General features: G+C 42.1%; 4 protein-coding genes across 7 annotated transcripts; 3 read left to right on the top strand and 1 right to left on the bottom strand.

The window, feature by feature from the left end:
* Window positions 1-372: 372 nt before the first annotated feature.
* Window positions 373-7,759, bottom strand: LOC113570270 (V-type proton ATPase catalytic subunit A-like). Of its 2 annotated transcripts, XM_026998589.2 has the most exons (16): window positions 7,620-7,759; window positions 7,411-7,505; window positions 6,589-6,687; window positions 6,221-6,349; window positions 5,572-5,786; window positions 5,237-5,374; window positions 4,821-4,972; window positions 4,377-4,539; window positions 3,810-3,918; window positions 3,336-3,458; window positions 3,109-3,223; window positions 2,748-2,811; window positions 2,314-2,517; window positions 1,926-2,020; window positions 1,511-1,682; window positions 373-1,186 (listed from the first exon to the last, which is right to left on the bottom strand). In XM_026998589.2, exons 3-16 carry the CDS (start codon window positions 6,668-6,670, stop codon window positions 1,094-1,096), a joined length of 1,854 nt encoding a protein of 617 aa, XP_026854390.1. In that variant the 5' UTR covers window positions 6,671-6,687; window positions 7,411-7,505; window positions 7,620-7,759; the 3' UTR covers window positions 373-1,093. The 2 variants fall into 2 exon arrangements, with proteins under 2 accessions (XP_026854390.1, XP_026854389.1); XM_026998588.2 differs by lacking the exon at window positions 7,411-7,505.
* A 268-nt stretch (window positions 7,760-8,027) lies between these two features.
* On the top strand, window positions 8,028-19,170 carry srrt (serrate RNA effector molecule homolog (Arabidopsis)). Of its 3 annotated transcripts, none has more exons than XM_026998586.2 (20): window positions 8,028-8,129; window positions 8,768-8,904; window positions 9,193-9,336; window positions 9,701-9,847; window positions 10,255-10,443; window positions 12,451-12,620; window positions 13,088-13,254; window positions 13,544-13,657; window positions 13,777-13,951; window positions 15,065-15,231; window positions 15,374-15,435; window positions 15,571-15,649; window positions 16,710-16,901; window positions 17,082-17,252; window positions 17,376-17,529; window positions 17,683-17,876; window positions 18,085-18,241; window positions 18,396-18,491; window positions 18,610-18,715; window positions 18,826-19,170. In XM_026998586.2, exons 2-20 carry the CDS (start codon window positions 8,786-8,788, stop codon window positions 18,899-18,901), a joined length of 2,679 nt encoding a protein of 892 aa, XP_026854387.2. In that variant the 5' UTR covers window positions 8,028-8,129; window positions 8,768-8,785; the 3' UTR covers window positions 18,902-19,170. The 3 variants fall into 3 exon arrangements, with proteins under 3 accessions (XP_026854387.2, XP_026854386.2, XP_026854388.2); XM_026998585.2 differs by having other exon boundaries at window positions 8,070-8,161; XM_026998587.2 differs by lacking the exons at window positions 8,028-8,129; window positions 8,768-8,904; window positions 9,193-9,336; window positions 9,701-9,847; window positions 10,255-10,443 and adding an exon at window positions 11,843-12,140.
* A 1,706-nt stretch (window positions 19,171-20,876) lies between these two features.
* LOC118241513 lies at window positions 20,877-22,861 on the top strand. The gene is made up of 4 exons (XM_035526802.1): window positions 20,877-21,270; window positions 21,425-21,535; window positions 22,060-22,143; window positions 22,448-22,861. Exons 1-4 carry the CDS (start codon window positions 21,213-21,215, stop codon window positions 22,816-22,818), a joined length of 624 nt encoding a protein of 207 aa, XP_035382695.1. The 5' UTR covers window positions 20,877-21,212; the 3' UTR covers window positions 22,819-22,861.
* A 1,199-nt stretch (window positions 22,862-24,060) lies between these two features.
* Window positions 24,061-25,216, top strand: asgrl3 (asialoglycoprotein receptor-like 3). Its single transcript, XM_035526889.1, has 3 exons — window positions 24,061-24,381; window positions 24,545-24,654; window positions 24,988-25,216. Exons 1-3 carry the CDS (start codon window positions 24,061-24,063, stop codon window positions 25,124-25,126), a joined length of 570 nt encoding a protein of 189 aa, XP_035382782.1. The 3' UTR covers window positions 25,127-25,216.
* Window positions 25,217-27,437: the final 2,221 nt, after the last annotated feature.

Genomic DNA, 27,437 nt, shown 5'->3' with positions numbered 1-27,437 from the left:
CAAATCCAAAGAATGACATCCATTTCAGTGGAGAAGAACACAGTCCTAGGAACAGTGAAAATAATAGGCTGTATTCTCAAACTCAGGCCTCTGCTTCAAAGCCTAAGTGTAAGGAATGTTTCAGTTAGCATCTGCGGGAAACAGTGGCTCACTCTATTAGCAACTCATTAAAAGCATATTAGCTACCATAATTGTAACTTAGCTAATGTTAAAGTTCACTTATTCAGATTTAAGTCTACACCAGGTTTATTATAGAAGCACACTGAAAATCTAGAAACTTCAAAATTCTAATTTAAGTGTACTGTTACTAGGTTATTGAATATATATAAGACAGTCTCTCTCATTAATGCTGACAAACCAGACTCACCAAACTTTGTTTTCATTCATTTAATTCTTTGGAACTCTATACAGCACATAGAGGACAACTAACATCATGGAAGTGACCACAATCTAACAAACATAATGAAACATAAACCATCTCAAATAATGACACGCACAAATATGACAAACACATTCAGAGAAACACACAAAATGAGCAGAAGTCACAGATTGAGGCTATAGGTTGTAAATAAATAGGGGTCAACTTGGTGGTCCCTTTATGACTGCCACACTTCTTTCTTTGCTTTTAAAAAAAAAAAGATTTTTCTGTTTGTCCCCGCACGAGCAGTGTTGAGCCGTACTCAGTATTTTGGAGATTAAAGTGGCCGTGGTTTGTGTGGGGAAAAATACAGTACAATCCTAAGGGCTAAGAGCAACACAAACCACAGTTTGTGTCATCGGCCTATACATAGAGCACACAGCATGCCTGAACACAGCTGAAAATGCTGCCCCTCATCGATCCTACATATGCTGAATGAGTGCCATTCTATAGCTCATTCTACAGCTGTCTTATAGCAATGTAAAATCAGTAAACTACAGGCAGCATAACAGTGTCTCACACATACGGACTTACACACACACACACACACACACACACACACACACACACACACACACACGCGCGCACACACACGAGCATGCACATACAAGGGAGCACTGGCATGTCCACTGCACACTATAGGAGGGTGAGAGGTTTTCAGTCAAATGTCACAGCTTAGTCCTCTAGGGCACGGAAAGCATTCTGCATGTCCTCTAGCAGCTGAGCATAGTCGGCTTTGATCTTTGTTTCACCCTCTTTCACTGGGTCCTAAAATACATACACACACACACACACACACACACACACACCAAACAATTGTGAAAGAGTACTCTAGCATTTTTCAATCTCATTTCTATCTACTGTATCTGCAGCATATGATCAATAACTTTGATGAATTTAGCAAAGAATGGATTTTAAACAACATGCACATAATGGAGTCCACTTGATAGGAAAAGAGATCAACAACTGCTCCTTGGTTTCCCATATAAGTGTGCATGGTGAATGGGTTTTTCTATTCTTGAGTTTCTTGTACAATGCTCAAGATGACCTGTCTAAAAGTGGAAGGTCCTGCTCTGTACGAGTGGGTGGTACCTTGAACTTCATAGAGGAGATTCGGTACAGTATGTCCCCCAAGTTTTCCCGGATGATCGCCCAGGTGATCTTATTGTCACTCTGAGCTGTTGTCTCCACTGCATGACGTGCCAGGTCATAGAATGATATCATATTAGAGAGAATGCCTACAGTCTTGTAGAATGGACAAAATCTAGTTGGGGGAGATGGGCAGCGAGAGCGAGAGCGAGAGCGAGAGCGAGAGCGAGAGAGAGAGAGAGAGAGAGAGAGAGAGAGAGAGAGAGAGAGAGAGAGAGAGAGAGAACATTGGAGATATGCACATTGCAGATTTCCAGAACATCTTCAGAAAGCCTACATTAATGTGTGCTTCCAATGACATACAAAAACTGACTCCATGGGTGTGTAAGAGTGCGTGTGGGTCTTTCTAAGATGCTACCGGTCATAAGGAGTGTATCCGTTTTGTTGTAGAAAGTCATCTTTGATGAGCTTGGCCACTTCCAGAGTGATCTTATCTGTTTCTGCCAGAGAGGCCTGGCAGGGAAGGCAGGACAAACACAGGCAGGAACTGTATGAACACTGTAGGCTTCACTCATATTTATGCATTCTGCACAAGAACAGCTTTACCAGATGACAAATACCTTGTTTTACCAGAGGAACAAATGTTAAAATCACATTACTCTAACACACAAAAACAATTAAGCACATTATTCTAATAAAGAAAATCTTTATTATAAATTAATTCATTATTTATTTAATTAATAAATGAGAAATGATAACCTTGTCTAGGGGTTTACATTAAAACAGCAACACACACCGGCCCTTACCTTGCCGACAAGCTGGACAATCTCAGCCAGGTCCTCCTCCTCCTGCAAGATCTCCTTGGCTTTTGTACGCAGCGGCACAAACTCGGGGAAGTGCTTGTCGTAGTACTCATCTAGTGCCCGTGTGTACTTACTGTAGCTGATCAGCCAGTTCACTGATGGGAAGTGCTTCCTCTGGGCTAGCTTCTTATCCAAGCCCCAAAACACCTGAGGGAGTGTGTGTGCGTGTGTGAGAGAGTGGGGGGGAAATAATCATTAGGTCAGTATTCCCAACTCAATCCTCAGCGACCCCCCCCCCCCAAAAAAACATTTTAGAAATGTCCCTGCTCCCAGCTTGATTCTGGGATTCTGGTTGGGAAAACACTGTAACCTCAACAAACATTATCTCAAACTATGACAGGGTAGAGAGCGAGAGATGGTCAGAGCAAAGCAGCTACCTGCACAATCCCCAGTGTAGCTGATGTAACAGGGTCTGAGAAGTCACCACCAGGGGGAGACACACTGCCAAACCGACAAACCTACAGTCAAGTTACACTGTTGCTACACACAGGAAACTATTAGATGACAAAACATGAGACCCTGTTGCATAACCAGGGAAACTTTTTGGTTGGTAATACTCATCTACGCATCTAGCAAGGTCTTTAAGCATAATAAGTATTATACATTTCTGATTTATTACACTTGTGATTTTTGCTTTATGTGCTTTTATAAATTTGTCTCTTGTTAAATGAGCTTTTCATACTTGACACAGCACATTTGCAACAAGAGCTCCCCCTGGTGTGGTTGAAGTGCACTTACGCCCCCACAATGCTGACACTGCCTTCTCTCTCTGGGTTGCCAAGGCATTTGACGCGGCCTGCCCTCTCATAGAACGATGCCAAACGGGCGCCCAGATAAGCAGGATATCCGCTGTCTGTTAGATAATAAACAGAAAACTGTAACTAGCCAATAAAATGAGGGAAAGCCAGTTTGAGAATGGGATTTAATGGGTACGTTTTAAATCTCATTAGTAGAGCTATGTTTACCAGCAGGCATTTCAGCCAATCGTCCGGAGATCTCCCTGAGAGCCTCAGCCCATCGAGAGCTGGAATCAGCCATCATGCTCACATTGTAGCCCATGTCTCTGAAGTACTCAGACAGAGTGATACCTGAACACGTGTCCGCACACCACCACACAAACACACACAAACATAATTCCCAAAATATTATAGATTCAGATGAGTTTAAAATAAAACAGATCAAGCAAGCATAGCTAAAAAAAAACCTCCTAAAACACAGGGCTGCTTATTCTTAGGCTGTCCACTCAGAACTTCCAAGAACGGTGGCAGATTTAAGACAGAGTTCCTCTTTAATTCTTAATCATAAAAACCCCCTAGCTGAGTGCTCTCCTTAGAGCCCCACCCCCATATCAACCAAGCTTCACCAGACTTTGTTCACTAAATATTTTAATTGGTGGTGAATGCACAGTTGCTTCCATGAGGCTAAGTACTGCTCCGTACCCGTGTAGATGGAGGCCTCTCGGGCTGCCACAGGCATGTTGGAGGTGTTGGCCACCAGTGCCGTCCTCTTCATAATGCTCTCCACCTTCCCATCCACCTCCATGGTCAGCTGTTGGAGAAATATGCTTTCAATCAAAACTAGCCCCAACACATTAGGCTTACAAGTTTAGGTGAAAATAGTGCCAAAGGACCTTCATGTACAATTGAAATCAGAACCATGTTTGACAAGTGAGTCCACTTATTTCAAGAAAGAAGCAGAATAAAGTCCATTTTGTAACTTCATAAGTTTTCTGGAAACTGATGATTTTGGGTGAATAATCAACAGAATTTTAAAGCAGATTTAATATAAGATCACATTCTGCAAATATTTGACTAACAGTGGCCAAACACCTCATAAGCTGAATGAAATCTACCTAAAGCAGGGGCAAGTGCAGGGAAAACACTTTATTCCACAGAGCTGCAGCCTACAGGGGCTCACACAAACCAGCCATTAACCATCCGACAGTGGATAAATCCCTTGCATGCGCACACACACACACTCACGCGCACGCATTCTGCCCCACCAACCTCTGGGAAATCTCGCAGTACTTCTGACATCTCATTCCCACGTTCCCCACAGCCCACATAGATGATAACATCGCTGTTGGAGTATTTAGAGAGTGACTGCGAGATGACCGTCTTTCCACACCCAAAGGCCCCTGGGATAGCAGTGGTTCCACCCTGGACACACCTGGACATGCACAGGTATGAAGTCAGGTATATCAACAAAAATCTGCCATTAGAGGTCTGTGTGGTTTACTAACTGGGTTATACACCAAGTTGCCAATGTATTAGGTTCACCTATTGTATAAATGGTATGTATAGCCTACTAATAATTTACTGTCAGTTTAACGTATCCAGAACTAATTAATCAACTAATAGTATGTTTTATTGTTCCAGATGAAAAAGAAGGTCCAAGAGAAATCCTTAAACAAAGAATAAAGTGTGTTTGTATGTGTGTGTTACACTCACGGGAAGAGTGCATCCAGTACTCTCTGGCCTGTCAGTAAGGGATGATTGGCGGGCAGTTTCTCAGTAACAGGGCGGACCTGACGCACAGGCCACACCTGCATCATGCTAAACTTCTCCTTCAACCCCTCAAACTCCAGCTCCAACACTACGTCCTGACACACATGTACACACACACACACACACACACACACACACACACACACACAAAAATGTATAAATGAACACGTGTGCACAAACACATACTATTAATCAAAATCCTTTGCTAGCAATTTTTAAAAATGTATTCCCAACGCCTTTGAATTATGAGACTTTTACATGGAAGTACCTGGTTACTATATTTGACAATTTCAGTCTCATGTGCATGTGAGCAAGTGTGTGAGTGAGGAAGCACATGTACGTGTGTGGTTATCACTCACAGACACGTCATAATTGCCTGCCGGAGCAAGGTATGTCACTGTGCCCCTGCTGCGGGGGGGCAGCATGACCTTGTGCTTGATGAGGGAATTCTCAAACACAGTACCATAGATATCGCCCCCTGTAATGTGACTGCCAGCCTGAGGACAGAGAAACACACACACACACACACACACACACACACACACACACACACACACACACACACACACACACACAGTCTCCTTTATATTGAACCAATCTTTCTCAACTCCACAACTCTTGCACACATGTGCACACATAAACAAATGTGCGTGCACACACACACACACACACACACACACTTGCGAGTGTCTACCTTCAAGTTCTGCGAGGGAGAAAACTCCCATTTGAGGTCTCTGTTTAGGGCTCCAATGTTGACTCCTAGGGGAATGTATATGCTCTTGGTCAGGTCATTGATATCTTTGAGGGGCCGCTGGATTCCATCAAAGATAGAGCCCATAATTCCGGGGCCCAGCTCCACAGAGAGGGGTTTCCCTGTCCGCAAAACAGGGTCTCCCACAGATACTCCGGCTGTACCATGCTCAGGAAAACATGCTATGGTGTGAGACACACACTTGCCAAACACACACATTCACACAATGAACAAATGTAATCTGACTTACTACCCTATTTTTATTTAACATTCCAAAGCTGACACAGACATTTAAAAGTGTGTGTCAGAATGGAATGAATGTCTGTGAGACAGGAGCCTTTCAGCAACTCAGACACCCCTGGGAAGCTGGAGGTGTGGAACCTTAGCATGCAAGCAAGCAAGAAAAACTAGGGGACAGACTCAGTGGACCATTAAGCAATGGTCTGTGCCCCTGCAAGCTGGGTTTCCCTAAGGGGAAGTCGCTAAAGGAAGTGAAAGATTGCTTTAGTGTATGAACTGGAATTATGCCAGGGAGCATTTCAGTGAGTATGGCTAAGAGATTAGGGTGATACTGGTTGGTACTGAAGGATACAGGTCTCCTCGTACACCTGGATGGTTGCCATGTCTCCCTCCAGCCGAATGATCTCACCCACCAGCTCACTGTGACCCACACGCACCAACTCATACATAGCAGCACCTGCCATGCTGGAGGCAGTCACCACTGAAGGGCACACACAAACAAGCGCATGCGCACACACACGCACATACACACGCACATACACACGCACATACACGCACATACAAGTCAAATAAGCAGTCATGATTTTCACTTGTTTCCTCATTAGAACACCAATTCAAAATACCTACAAATTAAACCTGGGTCATGTGACACACTGCAAAATCTTCCAAATACAAATACCTAAAATGTTTTAAATAATGACATACACCATGGTCACATACCAGGCCCAGAGACCCCATGCACATAGCCGAACTGTCCCTCACGGTCCTCATCACGAATCTTAGTCAGCTTGGAAAAGTCCATCCTGAGCTAGTGTGTGCCTAACAGAGAGAGAGAGAGAGAGAGAGAGACAGACACAGACAGACACACACACACACACACACACACACACACAGACAGACAGACAGACAGACAGACAGACAGACAGACAGACAGACAGAGAAACCTACTGATGTGCACTGAGCTTTTAAAGACAATCCCAAAACATTGTTTATGAGATACTTTGTACTAAGCGGAATAGGAAAGAATGAATGAAGAAAGCAAACGTGTTACTGAAACATGATCTGTCTATAAAATGTTGGAGGTAGTTCAACAGACTCCAGCATTTCCAGCTAGCAATTAAGTCAGATATTTTGGGTTACACACACAAAATGAATGAATGAAAAAATATAAGCATACAGATTTTATGAACCACATATTCAAGTAGACATCTTATTTGCAGTGCATAATTTTTGTTGGTTTTATTACTAGCATTAAGTCTACCCATCCATATATATATATATATATATATATATATATATATATATATATATATATATATAGATATATAGAGAGAGAGAGAGAGAGAGAGAGAGAGAGAGAGAGATAGATAGATAGATAGATAGATAGATAGATAGATAGATAGATAGATAGATAGATAGACAGACAGATAGATATAACCATCTACATATTTAGGTTTTGCCATACAGAACGCCAATATAAACAACTCATAACGTCACAGATTCAAATTAAATGTCATGCCTTACACATCATGCTTTACTTACGGATTGCTGGGTAGTAAACGTTTGCCGGCTAGCAAGCTCTCTAGGTGTAACGCTATCTAGACTTTTTGCAAGTCAGGTGACAGATGGCTTGACGGCTGACAAACGATAGTAATAGTGCGTGTTGTGTACACAACAGTTACTATTAATGCTATCGGTTATCCATGTCACTTAAGTAAAACGGTAACTGGTGCAACCGAAGCTGGCCTTACCTTTATATCATCAAATGAAAGAAAATCCTTGGTCTGCTTCAACGATCAAACGATGGAATAGTCACGACATAGGTCAGCTGACTTGACGAGCTTCAGGATTTTACATGTCAAAGTGTTTGGGAACTGCATTCCATTATGGCTCAATATGGGACAGTCTGTGTCTTTAAATCATGAAGTAGATCCAAAATGGCAGTCTAGCGAGCCGCAGTTTCTCACTTCCTGGATATCTTGCACGGCAGGGGGTGTATATGAAACACGGGGAATGCAGCACTACATATTTTAAATTGTTTTGTTATATAACATGATAATTATGGCTGAAAACACAACTACTTTGTGACATCACTTCCAGTGCAAATTAATAGATTAATTGCGTGTGTTTCTGTGAATGAATCAGCAGTTCACGACAATTCGTTCGTTCGGACACGCGATGGCGCGTTCGCGATAAGTTGCGTCTGTTTTTCAGTAACACGGAACAGCGGACGTCCGGGAGACCTGTTAGGGTCCGAGACCGTGAGTGGCGGGATATCACAACATATTTATCGGTATCACTTCTAATATTTGGGTTACTATTGTTTATTTTGGCTTTCTGTTACGATTGGTGGCGTAGCATCTCACGTGGCAATAAATTAAGCTATTTGTATTTGCTTAAATTGTTTCACCTTTTGCATACGCGTGTGATGTTAGCTTAGCTTGCATAATAGGCTAGCTAGGTTAACGTGCATCACTGATGTTTGGTACACGGTAAAGTCAACTTCATTTAACTAGCTACCTTAATACTGTCTAGCTAAATTTATTTAGCTGCCTAGCTAGATAACTGGGGTGGGTTTCTTGTGAGGTTTTCGTTCCTCTAAATTATGATGCATGGCTGGCTAGTTAACCTATTTTGGCTAACTCGTTTTCGCTGGCCGTCACCTGACAACGTTAGCAAGCTAGCTAATTTGACTAGCTAGCATTCTGAATAGGCCGAAGGTGAAGTCCACGCACAAAAGTGCATGCAGTTGATAATGTTTCTGGTAGCTTTAAATTTATAGTGACTTATCTGTCAGAGTACTGCATGTCTGCATAGGGATCTCGATAAATGGATTTAACTTGCTCTTATTTTCTAATATGCTGTTTTTGTGTGTCAATAAAATTCATGTTTCTTGCAGTGTCACCGCTTGAATACAATGGCAGACAGCGATGACGAATACGACCGCCGTCGCAGGGATAAGTTTCGCCGAGAAAGAAGCGATTATGACCGCTCCAGAGAAAGAGAAGATCGTCGGAGGGATGATTGGAGTGATAGGTGAGCAAGAGAGAATAGATGGAAAATAAGGCTAATGCTGAGTAATTTGTATAACGGGTTGGCTGCTTGTGATTGCTAAGTGGGCGCGTTTTCGTCATCTTAAGAGTATAACATGTATCTGCACCATTAGCCAGTGCCCATAGCTAGTTTAAACACAGTTAGCTAACTTATGATCACTGGATTTTATTACGTAGGTAAGTTTAATAACAAGAGCTAGTGTAAGTTAAGGCTTTTTCCCTGGTTTCTGCGTGGTTTTTATTTGTTGTATGCTATGGTTTTCGTCAACTGACGGCCGTCGGCAAGAGAATGGGACAGAGGCCGGGAGAGGCGGAGCCGCGGCGAGTACCGTGACTATGAGCGAGGAAGACGAGAGAGGTTTTCCCCCCCTCGGCACGATATGAGCCCCCAACCCAAACGCATGAGGCGTGACTGGTATGTGCATGATGGACAAAGATTCGCATGTTCAATGTTACCATTTCTGGATTTCTACATAATGTATTCTTAAATATGGTTCAGATTACATTAACACGTTACACACATTAGTCTGGTCGCTTACGTTCAAAGTCCAGGAAATCGCATGCACTTTTCAGATTTCCCCCTTTTTAACATGCGAGATTGAGCTCAATGGCTGACTGTAAAGCACATCATGGACTGAGTAATCTGTGTAAGAAGTGACATTTGGACTAGAGTGTGGGCAATTTCAGGACTAAAAAATGTACCTATTGGTAGCAGTCTTCCTTGCTCATTGATTTATGGTGTCTAATTTTCCTTACGCTTCTCCTATATCCTCCTGTAGGGATGACCATGGTGGAGACCCCTACCATGGTGGCTATGACCTGGCATATGGCGGGGGAGGAGGACCTAGCTACGCCCCACCACAGCCCTGGGGCCACCCTGACATGCACCTGATGCAGCCTCACCATGGCATTCCCATTCAAGCCAGGTGAGGGTGCTGTCCTGCGGGTAGCTTGCGCTTTTTGCTAGTGTTTTAACTGTCTTGAGAAACAAGATAACAGCATGTTTTGGGCAGATTAGCTGCTTCACTTATCTTTACCAGGAACAAATATCATATACAGATCAAGTTCTTTATTAGGATGCATACTGCATATCTTCTAAAGGCTTTTGTTACACAGGCCATTGTTCCATTTTGGAGTGACATGATTACAGTCCAGTCCTGTTTTTAAACAGAAATTTCAATTCCAGGGGTCCTGCGTGAATGATCTTTTGGTGAAGTGGGTTTATGGGTGTTGGGAATCTCTCCATTGCTGCAAGCCTCTGCTACTGGGTCATGACCTCTTTGACCTTTGACTCATGTCATCTTGACACCTCTCTGCATACTCCATCTTCCAGGTTAGGCAACATACATGACATGGAGCTGGGTCCACCGCCACCTGTGATGAAGAGCTTCAAAGAGTTTCTGCTCTCCCTAGATGACTCCGTAGATGAGACAGAGTCAGTCAAGCGCTATAACGAGTACAAGATTGACTTCAGGCGGCAGCAAATGCAGGACTTCTTCCTAGCTCACAAAGACGAAGAGTGGTACGGATGCCATTTTGACATTTTTCTCCTTCACCCCCTAGTGTTAGGATTAGTTATGTGTCGAGTGTAGTGCTTAGAACGTTCTGTCGGGGAAACTGGTCCTTGTGCCACAACTGATGTACTGAAAGCAATCATTGAGAGATTTAGTAAGTGACCTTAGTAATGGTGTAATCAACAGGCAATATGAACCTGGTGTGTGTTAGATAATGGAAATATCAGATCATCTTATTTGTGGATATTATACACACACACATTCTCCCTTATAGTTAGTTATAATAATGATTTCTGTTACTTATGCTTCATTAGAAGCATTAATTCTTTTGTGAAATTCTTTAAAGCGGCAAACGGCTATTAGGGATAAAGATGTTAGTTTATAAGAACTGAATTTTCAGTTGTTTTGTCAGCCCCTTACAAACATCATATCTGTAAATGGGAAGCAGTGTCATTGAAAGGTGTCGAGTATTAATGTCATCGTTCAGGATATCTGTGTACCAGCCAGCCTGGTATAAGCCATCCTGGCACTCAGATGCTTTCCCCTTGCTGCTGTCCATAGACCCAGTTGGCCATCTCTTAAGTACTGCACCATTTATGAAAGCAGCTGCAAGTTCAAAAGCTTGCTGCTGCTATTTTCTCTGTCCTATATTTTTGTTGTTTCTGATGCACATGCTGACTGGATATACGAGAAAGAAATGTAGAAAATGAGGTTGTCAAACTAAATGTGGAGCCAAATGAAGTCAAAGTTTGAGACTTGGGTGGAATATACCAGGCTGTTTGGATCCTGTTGTCATTACTGGTGCTAGTCCATAAATTATGCCAACGCCTCTGTGCTAAATCTCACCTTAAGCTCTAGTCTGTAACTTCTGTCCTCTTTTCACTGTGAACATTTTTCTCCACAGGTTTTAAAAGGTGTCATTGATTTTAATTTTTTTTTTCTTTTAGCTGATTTTGTTTATTTTGTCTTTTTTCTTTTTGAATTAACAAACCAAAATGCTTCTTCCCTCCTTTTACGGCAAGGTTTTGGAAGACGAGTGAAACTCTCGGACCCTTCCCAGGATGCACTGGTAGCTAGTCAGGGCTTGCACTGCGCACAATGCAGGTGCTTTTAGAATACAAGTTCCCAGGGCTCCTAGCTAGACAGTGGAACCGAGCACAAATCCAAACCCATCTGAGCGCGCTCACGGGGGAAGAGGCGATACTTTTCTTTAGTGTCTGATGCCTTTTTCTTCCCCCTTTTTTTGTTTTTGTTTTTGCTTTTTCTCTTAAATCATTTTTGGTATGCGGATCTAATTGAAATGCCAAGCGTGCAGAAATGGTGCGTTTTGCACATGCGCGTGCACACACACCCGAGGAGACCTCTCTGTCTGTATGTGTGGTAATACTGGGAGTACTGCAGGTAAATTTAGTTCATACAAAAATGCTTTAGCCAACTGCTAACATCACATGTCTCTTGAATAATTTATAAATATTTTTTCTTTTTTATCTTTAAAAATGTGGTGAGAGAAACAGTGATTATGGTGAATGCATAAGACAAACTTTAGGCAAGCTGTAATTGGGAATATTGCTAGCACCCAGGATGAAAATTTAAAAGTAGACCCAACTACAATATTGCATGTACACATACAGATCTTTATTTATTTTTTTACTTTTACCTGTAGATGGTGTCTGCTAGCAGGTAGTGGGGCAGGTGTAAGTATAATGTGAGAACTGAATAAATATTTAAGTTATTATTTTTCTTTTTTTCTGGAGTTCTTGTGCCAGGACAATCAGAATACTCAGTAGCCTTATGAAATAAGACATTATACAATGAATGAGGGAAAACATTTGATCATGGAAATGTTCATCTAGGTAGGGAAAAGGAATAGTTTCTCTCAGCACTGATCTGCTTTTCCCATTACCCCTACCCCGTCTCCTCTTTGTGCCTTCATCCTTTCTGCTCCTCCTCTCCTCCTTTTACCCTGCCTTCTTTCTTCCTACCCCCCTTCCCTTTCTCTCTTTCTGCCTCTCTAGGTTTCGCTCTAAATACCACCCTGATGAGGCAGGGAAGCGGAAAGCAGACGCTCATGCCGCCCTGCAGAACCGGTTGAGCGTCTTCATGTACCTCCTGGAGAACAGCTGGTTCGACTCCGTCTCCATGGACATTGACCGTGCTCCACAGATCATTAAGATCCTCGACGCAGGTGAGGGGACAGGATGTTGCCGCCTGTGACCCTCCATCTGCCTCAGAGCAGTGAAAACTTTAAACCCTAAAAAGCATCAAAATCCTCTTAGTACACTTTTATTTACCATAGTCTATATTTAAGGCCCTTATTGACTTCAAATATACAGTATGACCCTAAATACATCTCCCCAAAATGTAAGTAAGAAGTAAAATGAATGAATGCAGTCTGTCAGTCCCGTTTATAAAAAGTACAGTCACATGGATGTCAGGGTTGACGAGGTGCTGATGCTATTACAGGTCTCACTGACTTGTCCGGTTTGGGGGATGCGGGCATTATATCTGGATGGATCACAACCACATCTGGCTGTTTTTCTTTGAGTGACTTTTATTAAGAAAAAGAGCACATACTTAAGCAGTGGAAGTATTGCATTGGTAATTTACAGTATAATATAATTTTGAGATGAAGACTTAGTTTTTCTTGTTCAGCGGTGATAAAGATGGAAGGAGGGATGGAGAATGACCTGCGTATCCTGGAGCAGCCAGTGGAAGAAGACGAGGAGAGAGAGAAACCATTGTCCGAACCACCAAAAAGAGACGAGAACAGGCCCGTGGAGAGTGACCGCAAGCCCTCCACGGAGAAGGCAGACAAAGAGGTGTGTGATCGAGGCCTGAGCGTCAAGGCCTGGCTGAGGGAGTGTCCTGTTCTCCCCGGCCTTTTTTTGCCCTGTTTGAGGTTGCCCTTTGAAAATTTGTTTTTTGCTTGCTACAGCAGTGTGAGGGAGGAGCAGGGTTCTGCAGGGTACTAGGGCGTAGAGGCCTGTATATGATTGAACATGTCTACAATGATGGTTGGTTGAAAGATAAGTTTGTCATAACCCATGTCCTGTCCCTTTGTCCAACTTGCGTGCCTGTGTGGGTGTGTGGGTGTGTGTATGAGAGCAGAGTGGGCCTGGAGATGCTGGGGTGAAGGAAGCGGGTGCTGCTGCAGCAGGCAGTGAAGCAGGTGACAAGCCTGACAAAGAGCCTCCAGCTGGGGAGATTGCCGAGCCCAAGAAGGTATGGCGGTGTGAGATTGCTGTAGTGTACTGAATTTGCACACAAACTTCATAATTAATTTATTAATACTTCAACCAAGAAAGCTAATGTGTCTCTTCTATTTTCCCCTCTCTCTGTAGCTGAGTAAGAAGAGGAAGAGGAAACGCAGTGGGGACAGCGAAGATGAAGCCAGCGCGTCAGAAAGTGACTCGGACTCCGACTCGGACTCCGACTCCCACTGCTCAGAGAAACCAGCAGAGAGGGAGCGGGAACGTGAAGAGGGCGAGGACAAGGAAGAAGAGGAGGAGGGTGAAGGTTGGTGCGATGGGTCAGCGATCAAGAGGTTCAGCTAGGTTGTTAAGGACAAAAGTGTTGACACTAACAGGAGCTTTTATGGAATTCTATTCTAAATCCATAGGCATTAATATGGAATTAGTCTTCCATTTCCTTTTCTTTCTACTAGGTGTGTGTGTGTGTGTGTGTTGAGCATTGCCTCATAGTCTCTGTTCTAGTTCATCCCTAATGTCGTTGAGCTCAGGGCCCTGCATGGGCCAGTCAACTTCTTCCCCCTAAACCCAACTGTGCCTTTATGGACCTTGCTTTATGCACTCGGGCTGAATCGTGCTGGAACAGAAAAGGACCTTCTCCAAAATGTTCCCACATGTTGCATGCATACCTTTGTTCAAAATGTCTTGGTATGCTGAAGCATTAACATTTCCCTTCACTGGATCTAAGGGGAGGCCAACCTCCACCAAACTTTACAGCTGTCACAGTGCAGTCAGTCAGGTAACATTCTCCTGGCATTCTCCAACCCCAGACCCCTCCATCAGACTGCCAGATAGAGAAGCGTGATCTGTCACTATACAGACCATGTTTCCAGAGTCCAGTGACGTGTTTACTCTGTCCAGCTCTTGGCCTTGTGCTTGGTGATTTATAAGGCTTGCATGCAGCTGCTCGGCCATGGAAACCCAGGCCATGAAGCCATGGTGCAGTTTTAGTGCTGCTGATGCCAGAAGAGGTTTGGAATTTGGTAGTTATTGAGTCAGCAGAGCATTGGAGACTTTTACACCTAAGCTGTGTGACCCTGCTCTGTAACATTGTGGTCTGACGCCGAGGTTCCTAAACATTTCCGCTTTGGGACTGAATGAAACGCCTGAAATAAGATGTGTCCCAATACTCTTCTCCATGTAAAAAACAATGGGGGGGGGAGCTTCTAGCCAATTCAAAATTAATGGCATTACATGTTGGATATACATTCTAATTATGGTATTTTACAAGCACATTAGTTTGCCTGGAATACCATGCAAAAAAAGAGAATTTAACTTGGTTAAATGAACCAATGGCTCCCAAGAGTTGTCCCAAGCACACTCGGTATAAACGTTACAGACTACTTTAATACTGAAAATGCCTTTTTTTATTTCCATGTAGCTGACGCAAAGGCACGAAAAGAGGAGAAACAGAAAGAGAGGGAGAAGGAAAAGGAGGAGAAGAAAGCGAAGGAAGACCAGCCTCCGAGACCTCGGCCGCTCCACAAGACCTGCTCTCTGTTTATGAGGAGTATAGCACCCTCTATCTCTAAAGCAGAAATCATTGCTGTAAGGGCATGCATGTGTGCACACAGCTCCTTTTATTTTTACAGCTGTCTGCACATGCACACAAATACACATGCCAATGCACACTTCTTAAAAGACCACGGTTGTAAATACTTGTTTGGTGGTGTAACATTGTCCTCCACAGCTGTGTCGCCGTTATCCTGGATTCATGCGTGTTTGTCTGTCTGAACCACAACCTGAGCGAAGGTAATTCGCGCACAAACGCACATGAACATGCATGCACAAAGGTATTTTACGGGATAATGTTGCATGTCTGTGGTGAGCCAGATTTCTTTGTTTTTTCAGTTTTCAGTCCTTTCTTTTAATCTTTCTTCCTGCCAGGTTCTTTAGACGCTGTTGGGTAACCTTTGACCGAGGGGTGAACATCAAGGAGATCTGCTGGAATCTGCAGAACATCCGGGTATGTTCTAGAACCTTCTTATAAAGAAGGCTTGTGTCACTTCCACACAACAGTATTTAGTTTGAATTAAACTCTTGGGCGGTTTCCTCGCACAGGTGTGAACTCAGCAGTCGCAGTCAGGAGTGGACCAGCCCAAGAATGTGTTGGGGGGGGGGGGGGGGTCTTGGGCTGCTAGCTGAACTCTGCAGTTAATTTGCAATGTGAGAATGTGGTTTAACACTGTAAGAAGTAAAGCAGTAGCATTGTATATTGGGGATCTCAAGAAGGCTAATCAGCAGACAGGTGCCAGAGTATGACGCTGGAATGCCTCAGTAGTAGACTACGATACTCCCTGATGACGGGCTTTAGGAACCGCATTTTGACAGTAGCATCACTTAAAACAGCAGTCATTCATTTAACTACACGTTCAGGTCTTGGGTCATGCAGCTTCTTTTGTTATTTGTAGATTAATAAGCAGATGACCTCAGTCTTGCATATAGCTTCAGTGGTTAGGCTACATAGCAAAAGTAGTTTATCTTTGAATGTAGACAGGTGGATTTGTCTTCTGAATATAGCTAAAGTTAGTATCTTAGCTAGCTACTTTTTAAAAAAAAATTATTTTTTAAATGACTTGTAGTTTGTATGGTACTACATAGAACACACTAGCCTCCCAAAACAGTCAGATTTTGAAATGTGTAAGTGATGAAATTGGGGGAGGGACAACAGTATAGTGAGGACATCTGAGAGTGGTTGGTGACCAGCGAATGAAAGGCTTGCTGGTATGTTTTCAGCTGTGTCTCTAACCCCCACACCCTTCAGCAAGTGCTTCTTTCTGCTACACTTCAATTAGTGCAGTGTGGGACTGAATCAGTTACTTTTAGTTTATTTTCTATTTGGTCTATCTCTTCATTTCATAGCAGGCAAGCAAACTTGTACGTGAGAGCTCCCTTAATAACCCTTCAGTCTTCCCACAGCATTTAAGTTTTGTCATGTAGAGTTTTATAAATTAATTATTGGATAAGTTTCTGTTTTGTAGGTTATAGAATACTCACTTCATCTTTACCCCTCCCTCTCTCCCCAGCTGCGGGACTGTGAGCTGGCTCCGGTTGTGAATCGGGATTTGGCACGGCGGGTGCGGAACATTAATGGAATCACCCAGCACAAACAGGTCCTGCGGAATGACATCAAGCTGGCGGCGAAGCTAATCCATGCTATGGATGAGCGTGAGAAGCTATGGAGTCACCGGCCACGCGCGGAGCTGCAGGTCATAGAGGTAACCACGTTCCATATGCTACAAACACGACAGCGTGTGGCTGTGCTGTGTCTCTGCTTTATCACAGAGTGGTTTCATTATTATGAGTCGATGCCTGATTCAATATCAATGGTCATTTGGTTCAATTTTTTTCTATGTTCCTGATCTAAATGACATCCTTAAGAATTTGTGTTCATTCAGCTCCCAACTCAGAACCCCATTCTGAAGAACATCACAGATTACCTCATTGAAGAAGTAAGTGCGGAGGAGGAGGAGCTTCTGGGCAGTGTGGGCGGAGCTGACTCAGAGGAGGGAAATAAAGAAGGAAATCCTACTGAGATCACCGTGGAAAGGGATGACAAGCTGGTTAAGGCAAGATCTTGCAGTTGTAGTTCATTAGAGGGCAGTACAGAGCTACAGCAGTCTGAAGTAGTCGAACTGAAATCTGTTTACTCTTGGGTGGGCTGTGTGCGTGCATGTATGTGCACACTACAGGTGTTGGACCGTCTTCTGTTCTACTTGCGTATCGTGCACTCCATTGACTATTACAACACGTGCGAGTACCCAAGTGAGGACGAGATGCCCAACCGCTGTGGAATCATCCATGTGCGCGGGCCTATCCCTCCCAACCGCATCACACACCGAGAGGGTGAGGACACACACACACACACACACACACACACACACACACACAGTGGAGCCTGGTAACCGCAATCCACACTTGCTCACAGTCTGTAAGGATGAGAGATAAGATTTCTATATCAGTTGGGCATCCCTGACAGTCTGTGCCTGTGCTACTCAGTGTCTGACTGGGAGAAGACATTCGAGGAGAAGTTAGGCCCCTTATTCAGCGTGAAGGAAACGCTGTCCGAGGATGAGGCGGTCAAAATGGGCCGGAAGGATCCAGAACAAGAAGTGGAGAAGTTTGTGTCGGCCAACACGCAGGAGCTGGGCAAAGACAAGTGGTTGTGTCCGCTCAGTGGCAAAAAGTTTAAGGTGCGTGCGCGTGCGCATATTTTCTGAGAGAAAAGGAAGTTCATCAAAAGATCTGACAATTTCTTGGGGGCGTTTATTTTTGATCTGTCATAAAGAAGCTGGATGAATTATGACCAGCATTTTATAGTTCAGAATTGCCTTCACAGTTTGAACTCGTGTCTTCCTCTGATTTTTAGATATCATTTATTAATTATAAAATTTGATCCAGGGTCCAGAGTTTGTGAGGAAGCACATTTTGAACAAACATGGAGATAAGATTGAGGAAGTGAAGAAGGAGGTGGAGTTCTTCAACAACTTTCTGATGGATGCTAAAAGACCCTCTCTCCCAGAGATGAAACCGCCACCCCCTCCAGGCCCTGGGCAGGGTAAGGCACCTGTCACTCTTCTTAATGGGCATGCACGCTAGCAACAAGATGACACGGCTCAATCTGTACAAAAAAATGTCACTTGGAGAGATATCCAGTGAAAGGAGAGCAACATGGTTAATGGGTTACTGAGTTACTATCTCACTCTGTCTAGGAGTCCTGTCTCCTGGTGGTCCCCCATTCCCACCCCAGGCTCCTCAGGGTCTCATGGGCTTTGGACAGCCCAGGCCTCCAGTTATGGGTTATGGAGGTGTGTGTGTGTGTGTGTGTGTGTGTAGAACGATTGTCATGTATCAAACTTTTTTTCTTAAGTGCGTTGATCCAGTAATATTGTTGTGTTGAAAGTGTAAGTGTTTTGTTTCTCATAGGTGGTGGTCCTCCTTACCCGCCCAACCAGTACGGGGGTGGCGGCAGGGGTAACTATGACAACTTCCGTGGACAGGGTGGCTACCCTGGCAAACCCAGGAACAGCCGGTAAAGTCTGCCCCTCTGCAGTGGGAGAGAACTGGGCTTCAGCTCACTTTAAACACTAGGGAGAAAAAAGTGTGTTACTTATGCTTGGCTGGTTTACGTCTTTGTTTCAGGATGATGCGTGGGGACCCTCGCAACATTATTGAGTACCGTGATCTAGATGCCCCTGATGATGTGGATTTCTTTTAGAGGATCCCTTTTATTTGCTCATTTTATGACCTCTCGTTTTAAACATTTTGTTATTGTTTTCTTTGATCACTCATTCCTCCATCTTTTTTGTGAGCACCCCCACCCCAGCTGTTTCCTCAGGTTCAGTACTGATGCGTATTGGTCCTAAACTGAACAGCACCCCCCACCCCTTTTAAGGGGAAGGAGTGTACAGTGCTCCAGAGCAGACTTGTACTCCTGTACCTTTAGCCTTTGCATTGTTCTCCAATAAACTAATGTGGAAAACCTCAGCTCAGTTTTCCTGCTTTCATTCTTTATGCACTTTTAGGCCTTTTCTGGAAAAGTTTTAGTTGCAAATTTACTTCCCTATTCTACTCAGATTCAGTCATTATTGTATGAGCGCAGGTTCAAAGTGCACTCTGGTCACCCATAGTTGACCAGACTGAAATCTTTCTTTTGCTTAGTTGATACAATAACTCAGCAAGTCAGGATAAGATGATTCTTTTTGTTCTAGCACAGAAGTGCAGGTCTCCTTGTCTGTCCCTGAAGTACTGTGCTTCTGGCATCATGTAGTGTGTTCACATTTGGAACTCCAAAATGTAGTGTACCTGTATAACCTGGATGATTCACTAGAACTGCTGAAAAACTTGTGGAACGAATGTCGGGTGTTGCTTGAGAATCATTTTAAATAGTGTTCAATTTGAAATGTTGCTTCCGTAGATAAAACCAGGTACTAAACAGTAATATTTAAAGTATAGAAAACAATATAGTGCATAGTCCATAAATTTGGTGTTTAAATTGTGGTCTCTGAACAAAATTTGATTCCATAACATGAACAATTGAACAGAATTTAAGATGGTTAACTTCCCATTTCTAAGTAACAGGTTTTTTATTTCCCCTGCATTTCTTGGTTAACTTCAAATGAGCATTTTAGAATACAAAAGGGACAATGACATTACTGTAGTCCAGAATAGACCAGTCCAAAAAAGCTGTTGTGAATCACGGATGAATAAATTACCAGTTATTATTGTGTGCCAGTTATGTTGAGCTTGGGCCTCTTGGTAACTGAAATTTAAAGGGAGAACATTTTGTAGGTTTTGGTTGTTTTTGCCTTTTTAAATTGTTTACATGTGTAAATTAATATGCTGCTTAAGATATGCTGGTTCTGCGTTTGCCCCCTGCAATTAAGTCCACAAACTCGTGTTTCTTCTCTTAACATTACAACCAATACAAGCTCCTGTTTCTAAAGACGGTGTGTTCCAATGGCTTCCCTAAATTTCATCTGATTTAATGACAGCTCATATATTTAATTTTAAGTGAAGATATAACACACTAACCTGACGTAAATGGACCTTCAGTTTACATCAATTGTTACATGGGAACAAGGGCCAGTGAAATGGTGTGTATTGTGCAGTAATTAAGGGAAAAAGTCAAATGTACAAGCAATAAAGTCAGGGATGTTAGGAGTGGGCCTTCCATCATTAAGCACAGAATTATTTCTTTTTTATCAGTTTTTTTAAACAGTGCGGTTTAGCCGACACTTTAAAAGTTACGCTACAGTATCTGCAAGGCGTGGGCACCCTTCCATAGACCCCTCCTCACTAAGCATGAAGGTAGAAGATAAACGACAAGGTTATAAACTGACATGCTTGAATGTGAACACGTAAACTGATACTGTTAGGATGCTGTTTGCTCTCAGCCTTGGCTCCATGTTATAATGTTAGCCCTTTCCACTGCTCTTCCGCTCACCTTAGGTAATGCTACTGAAAAATGCTTTTCCAACTAATTCAAAGATAAATGTTTGTTTTTCTGTGCTTAATTGCCACAGATGCAACTGTAACTTGAGAAGCTCATCTGGTCGTTCTAGAAAAACCATTTCATGGTTAGGTTTTAACCATTTGGGGCTTGAGCCCCAGTTCTAAAAAAACGAGATATGCCCCAAGTCAATTGTGATTAATAAAATCAAAATTAAGCAAACCCCTTTTGTTCTTTTAATGTGACAAAATATTTTCTTGGTTTAATGTGACAATACATACAGTCCATGTCCTTTATCCACTAGCCGAGGTATTTGTGTTAATGATACTTCCAGAAATGTCAGTGTACAGTCATTTCACTGAGGAATCAACCAGCTCACATGAAAGTGCTTACCATGCTGTTCTGACAAAACAGCTCTGCATCAGGATATTATGACACTTCTGAAGGAGCTTGTGCGGAATCCAACATTCCTCATCATCCAGCAGGTATCACGTTGCTGTGTGGATTAGTTATAGTCCACGATCCCAGTGGATAATGGAGGAGTGCTCAGTAGGATACAGCAAAATAGACATGGACAATGGATGGAGAACATCATGGAAAGGTGTCAGAACTAGCAACCAAACTACAGAATACCAGTCAGTAAACATTTTTGTTAAGAAACATTAAAGAAAAACATTAAATAGCTGTGGTGTATGTACTTTAAGTCTCCTATTACATATTATACATTTCAGTGTAATTTCAGTTTTATTCTCAATGTTTGTGTGAAGGTTTTCTGACTTTTGTTTGCAGTTGTACATCAGGATAAGAAACTGACTGATGTTGATAGTTCACTGGCTAATCTGAATTCATCTTTGGCTTCTTTTACATCTCAACTAAAGAATCAACTAACAGAGGCCACGGGTGAGACACAGGTTTCGCTCGCATCATCAGATTTCCACATGAACCCATCTGTTTACATTGGATATGGACAGTATGATATTAATCACAAGCTGAATGCTTAATTTAAAACCTAAATTCAAAACATTCAAAAGATTATAAGAAAATCCATAAAAGGAAACATTAAAAAAAACAACAAAACATATGTTAGTTATTTGGTCATTTCAAGTTCAAGTTTGGTTTATTTGTCACATACATAGTCATACACAGTATAACTCGCAGTGAAATGGTTGAGAGTGCTCTGTCCAAACTGAGGAAAAGAAAACAGGGGTGCATAGAGAAATATAGATATTCTCTATATGTGAAATATATATATATATATGCAAAGAGAAATCTATATATTCTATGTATGTACAAAATATATTAACAATGTATGTACAATATATGTATATTATATGTATGTATTATATATATGTAATATATGTACATTTTCATATCTGTGTATGTACTCATGGAATCTTGCTGACTTTGAGTATCTCTTACTGAAGGGTATCAGAATGGGAAGGTGGAAAGTTATGTGTTGAATCTGACTACTTCTCTCGAAACTCTGGCGTCTCGGATAAAGAGCAATGGTGAGGAATGGTCCACGTTAAAACTGTCAGACTAGAGAGCATAAATGCAAGAAACAGCATATACATGGTGCAGGACTGTAAGCAACTGGGTTACAGAATATGATGTATGGAAAAACAAATTAAACACAAAACATCTACGGCTGGATAGACAACAACAGTTGTAAAATAAAAATTTCAGATGCAAGAAATTTTACAAGGTCACTTTCTGAGTGCAGTTTAGATAACAGAGTGGGTCAACTGCTTAGAGTTGAACTGGTTTTTCTTGCTGTTAGCCTGATCTGTGTTCATCCTTTCCCATATTCAGATGAAGGCATGATGACTGTTCTAAGTGATGTGAAGTCTGAGTTGCAGAGCATGAATCAGTCAGCAGGTAGGAGCTTTTTCTACAACAGCTTGTTCAAACCACCACCTCTTCCACCTGCTTCACCAGTGGACCTTAACGCAGGGCCCTGGGGCAGAGACCCTAGCTATGCTCAGTCAAGCAGGCCAATTTTTCCCCCTCACCACATAACCTGTATTTTTGTCAGAGATGAACCAGTAAATCCTGCCACTGACCACCAGAGGTCCTTGTCTCCTGAGTTCAGAACATTCCTATGGTCACTAAACATACTCAACTGTTTCCATCCTCCCATTAGTCCGCTGTGTCAGACCCATGTGAGCATCCAAACATCGTGACGTATTGCCAGTCCACTCAAGTCTGCATACCAAACCGTTGGTTTCTCGAGCTCCAACTGTGTATGACCCTCCATCTGTTTACGTTGGATGGATATTTGAGTTTCTACTTGCCTGCCTGGGTTTCTGCATGCTGCCTCTGGCCGTCTTTACCTTGTGTGTCAGTAAAGTTCCTCTGTGTATGGATCCCACCTCTGTGTCACCGCCCACTTCTTTACAACTTTCTATAACTTTTATTGCAGTTCTGATTTGGGACATATTTGTTTCTTTACCCCCCAAAATATTAAGTATATTTCATTCATTTATTGAGGTCCATTAGCTAAAGAGAGGATTATTCACATTAGATATTTATGCTTATCATGTTTATAGTAACATCACTAATGTATTTAATTACTGATTTTGGCAGAAAAGATAATACAACATGGGGAAAAAATTCATGACTAGATGTAGCCGAGTAATGGGCAACCAACAGAATCAAGTCGTGACATGCATGCTGCTAATTGGATGTAATGAAAGGGGTGTGTTCAAATTAATAGCAGTGTGGAGTTCAATTAGTGAGGTCATTCATTCTTTGAAGAAACAAGTGTCAATTATTTAAAGAAGGCCCTTATTTAAAGAAGGAGGGCAGCTAATGTTGCACCTGCTGGTTTTAGCCCTTGCTCAGTGAGTAAACTGGGTCGTTCCAGACATTGTACCGAAGGAGAAAGAACTTTGATCAAGAAGTTGATTGGAGAGGAGAAAACGTATAAAGACATGCAGAAAATAATTGGCTGCTCACCTAAAATGATCTCAAATGCTTTAAAATGGCAAACAAAAGCCAAAATGCATAGTAGCAAAAGAAATACTACCATCTGCGTAGATCATAGAATAACAACAATGCCAAAGAAGAATCCAATGACTAGCTCCAGGGAAATCAAAGAAGATCTTCAGTTACCTGTGAGTACTGCAACAATCAGAAGATGCCTCTGTGAAGCCAAACTATTTGCAAGAAACCCTCATAAAGTACTGTTGGGGGGGGGAAAAAGATGTGTTGAAAAGGTTACAGTTTTCCAAAGAACACATTGACTGGCCTAAAGAGAAGTGGTGCAACATTCTATGGACAGATGAGAGCAAGACTGTTCTTATTGGGTCTAAAGGCCACAGACAGTTTGTGAGACGACCCATAAACACTAATTTCAAGCCACAGTACACTATGAAGACTGTAAAACATGGAAGTGTGTTTCTTTTTTTTCCACAGTTCAGGGAATGATTGCTGCTCTGAACGATGTGAAGTCTAAACTGGAGAGCAAAGGTAGCACAGCAGGTAACAACAACTCCCACAGCGAGTGCTACACTGAGACGTGCCATGCAACGTTGGGAGACTGCTATGACTGGCAGCACAAGCCTCACCTCTCTGTTTCTTTCTCACTCATCCAGTCAGGCTTACAGCTAGACTGTGCTGCATGGGGATCATATCACTCCCGGTGCTACCTGTTCTCCCGTGACACCCTGAATTGGCACCAGGCACGAGATTACTGCAGGAGCCAGAAAGCCATGCTGGTCAAACTGGAAACGGAGGAGGAATGGGTGAGTCACACACACACTTTAACATGCACATCCAAGCGCACACACTCCTACTCTTTACTTAGTATCTATAAATACTGTATCAATTGCCTTGTCTCACTGTCTCTAATTGTTTGTTCTTTGTGCTCTGTCAACCTTTCTCATGCTCTCTGCCTTGTATCTTTAGGAATTTGTAAGTGGAAAAACTATGATGCAGAATTACTGGGTGGGTCTCACAGATGAAATCACAGGCCAGTGGAGATGGGATGATGGAACAACTTTCCCTGTCATTGAACCGTGAGGGTTTTTTTTTTGTTAACAGCTTTCTAGGTCTGGCAATGTTAAGTTACTCTGCTATTGCTGAGCCAAGCACAAAGCTATGTAAATACAATACATGAATGAAATAACAGACTCTGTCAGAGTAGAGCAATGGGAAACTGGTGGGCTTGGTTTCCCAAACTGAGTGAGCATTATCTGATCTGTCAAATACACAAAATGTTAGCGCTACCTTTCTCTCAAGCTTTGACTGTTTTAATACATAAAGGGTGTGTGTCTGTGTGTGTGATACATCTGTATGTAATGGTGTGTTAAGTAGCATACAATATACTGAGTGGTTTGTGTCTCTTGCAGTCATTGGAGCCCTGGCCAGCCAGATGACTGGAAGGAGCACGGTCTTGGAGAAGGAGAGGATTGTGGACATTTTGGATGGGATCTGAAGCTAAATGACAACCACTGCTCTGTTAAAATGAAGTGTATCTGCTTTGCATAAATTAAGCAGCTCTGAAAAGACCAATGAGTGGGAGTTCATGGACACCAAATATTAAACAATATTTTTGCAGATCATAGTGAGTATAGTATAGTTAGATGAGACTGTGAACAAAACATAACCATTTACTTTTAAAATTGTGTGTAAATAATATTGCTTTGTTCCCTTTATAGAACAATGGCCATTTGATTCTGTAACATCTAGCTTGGATTGTGGGTTATACTGGCTTATATGATTGAGGAGAAGACCTGACCGACACATGTATGAATATGAAGTAGTTTTTCAGGATTTGTTAGAAGGAATGGCCCCAAGGGTCCTTGCTTAATGCAGTCCTACAGAAAAATAGGATGTTTGTGTTTGTCACAAAGTTTTACATATGCAGAGGTTGGTTTAAAAATGCTCAAAGCTGTCACCTAAATATTTACATATCTAGGTATTCTAGGGAAAAGAGTTTCTGAGCCAGGGAGATTAACAGGAGTTAGTTAGTATGTAAATTATTGAGCAAAAGCACTGACATTCTTGACATGTAGGTTCAACTCAGGTGTTCACTGCAAGCTTCTTTTACACCTACCTAATGTAAAGCTAAATTACAATGTCAATAACAAAATAAATATTTTCTCTTGGCATTATGTAGCATAGCCAGATCAAGAAATCATTGAGATTTTTGCTGTGGGTGTGTGTGACTAGTTCACTAAACACATCGGTGAAAAACCTGTCCAAACTGGTCGCGTAGTCCAAGCTTACCACAAAATGGAAACATTTTCATATCTGGATGAGGATGTAAACAAAGAATCTGAAAATGTTCCTGTGCCTACTAAACCTGAAATGAACTATAAAATAGTATTTCTAAAACTAAATCAAACAAATCCTTTTTGAAATGAAATTGAATTTTGCAAGTAAATAGGAAACAGTTACAATAAAAGCGGAAGATGTTAAGAGGCTTAAGTGGTTTATTAGTGACCTGTAATTTGAAGGGCCATGATTGTTTTATATTTAGAAACTGATAGAGCTGGTATGAGCTGTGGCAGTCTCACAAACTGTAAATACAAAGACCAACTGCTTTATGACAGTAAAAACCTTGTCAGGATCACTGGAGTTTATAATATTCATAGTATTCAACAGCAAAAAAGCTAGCAAGCCCAAAGCTAATGTGTCCATTGTGATATATATATATATATATCCTCCAAATGATGAAGCTGGATGGATGTTCGGGAGGGGACTGGAACACACAGGTGTGGGCTGGCATCCGGATTCGGGCTGTCAGATGTTGAGAGAGTGAGACAATTCAGGATGTCTAACAGATGTTGAGTGACACTTTAGGTTGTCTGTAGCAGATGTTGAGAGTGAGACATATTGCACTTTGACAGTCTGTCTAGTTTGCCCTTAGTAATATAAAGAGAAGCTTGGTTTGCTGACCACTGTGACCACTAGCTTCTTCCTTTTTGTCTGAATAAACAGCAAGTTTTGGAAACACATTTACAGAATCTATGAACAGTAGAACAGTAGAATATCATATTAACATAATAAACATGCAGTCTTTTGAAGCAATGCATACCAATGGTGTAAATGGTTTTCAGGCATTGAGAATCTCAGTGAAAGGGTTAAACTGTCCAATAACAATATGTACTCTTTGTCACAATACTGTACTATAATACTATACATTGAAATTGAGTGTACAGCACCAAAGCGACTTGCATATCTATCAGGGTGATAGTACATGCACTCCCTAGGAGTGTAACCCATGACCTTAATGTTACTAGGACCACCCCATAGCTACACTACCAGGTGAGCCACAGTAGCATGTTTCTTAATGAACCTGTTTCTTAACTAATCAGTTTCTTAATGAACCTGGACAGACATAGTAATCTTTTAATCTATTTCAATGTAGTTTTTTGTTCAGCTTGTACAAAGCAGTAACCTCTTATTAACCCATATCACTTTAGCAGAATGGGACTGTATAATGACATGGATGACATGAAGATATGTTCTCACGGCTCAGAGACATGAACTTGCTCAACACATCTGACTCAAGAGGAACTGGTTTACCATACTGTTAAATGGTAAGACATGCAACTGCAACTGAGCAGAGAAAGCATCTAAGGAGATTGCTGAAACTACTAAAATCAGGTTAAGAACTGTCCAGCGCATTATTAAAACAGGGAAGGACAGGAATGTGGTCTGAAAAAAATCTTGAATGATCGTGATCAGCAATCACTTAAACGTGTGGTGAAATCAACATGTAGAAAAATAACAGTAGAACTCAGGGATATGTTTAATAGTGAAAGTAAGAGCATTTCTACACGCACAATGCGAA

The sequence above is a fragment of the Electrophorus electricus genome, chromosome 6, assembly GCF_013358815.1.
Source record: "Electrophorus electricus isolate fEleEle1 chromosome 6, fEleEle1.pri, whole genome shotgun sequence".
Classification (NCBI taxonomy): domain Eukaryota; kingdom Metazoa; phylum Chordata; class Actinopteri; order Gymnotiformes; family Gymnotidae; genus Electrophorus; species Electrophorus electricus.
This window is presented reverse-complemented; position numbering and strand designations above follow the sequence as displayed.

What these genes read in the sequence shown, in the direction of transcription:
- LOC113570270 (XM_026998589.2), bottom strand. Translation starts at nt 6,670, where the DNA reads ATGGACTTTTCCAAGCTGACTAAGATTCGTGATGAGGACCGTGAGGGA. An exon ending in CAGGCAATTATGACGTGTCT is followed by an intron (nt 4,973 to 5,236) that starts GTGAGTGATAAC and finishes CATGTGTGTCAG; the next exon opens with GACGTAGTGTTGGAGCTGGA. An exon ending in ATTGGCTGAAATGCCTGCTG is followed by an intron (nt 3,224 to 3,335) that starts GTAAACATAGCT and finishes ATTATCTAACAG; the next exon opens with ACAGCGGATATCCTGCTTAT.
- srrt (XM_026998586.2), top strand. Translation starts at nt 8,786, where the DNA reads ATGGCAGACAGCGATGACGAATACGACCGCCGTCGCAGGGATAAGTTT. An exon ending in AAACGCATGAGGCGTGACTG is followed by an intron (nt 9,337 to 9,700) that starts GTATGTGCATGA and finishes ATCCTCCTGTAG; the next exon opens with GGATGACCATGGTGGAGACC. An exon ending in GGCAAACCCAGGAACAGCCG is followed by an intron (nt 18,716 to 18,825) that starts GTAAAGTCTGCC and finishes TCTTTGTTTCAG; the next exon opens with GATGATGCGTGGGGACCCTC.
- LOC118241513 (XM_035526802.1), top strand. Translation starts at nt 21,213, where the DNA reads ATGGATGGAGAACATCATGGAAAGGTGTCAGAACTAGCAACCAAACTA. An exon ending in AACCAAACTACAGAATACCA is followed by an intron (nt 21,271 to 21,424) that starts GTCAGTAAACAT and finishes TTTTGTTTGCAG; the next exon opens with TTGTACATCAGGATAAGAAA. An exon ending in GTCTCGGATAAAGAGCAATG is followed by an intron (nt 22,144 to 22,447) that starts GTGAGGAATGGT and finishes TCCCATATTCAG; the next exon opens with ATGAAGGCATGATGACTGTT.
- asgrl3 (XM_035526889.1), top strand. Translation starts at nt 24,061, where the DNA reads ATGATTGCTGCTCTGAACGATGTGAAGTCTAAACTGGAGAGCAAAGGT. An exon ending in TGGAAACGGAGGAGGAATGG is followed by an intron (nt 24,382 to 24,544) that starts GTGAGTCACACA and finishes TTGTATCTTTAG; the next exon opens with GAATTTGTAAGTGGAAAAAC. An exon ending in ACTTTCCCTGTCATTGAACC is followed by an intron (nt 24,655 to 24,987) that starts GTGAGGGTTTTT and finishes TGTCTCTTGCAG; the next exon opens with TCATTGGAGCCCTGGCCAGC.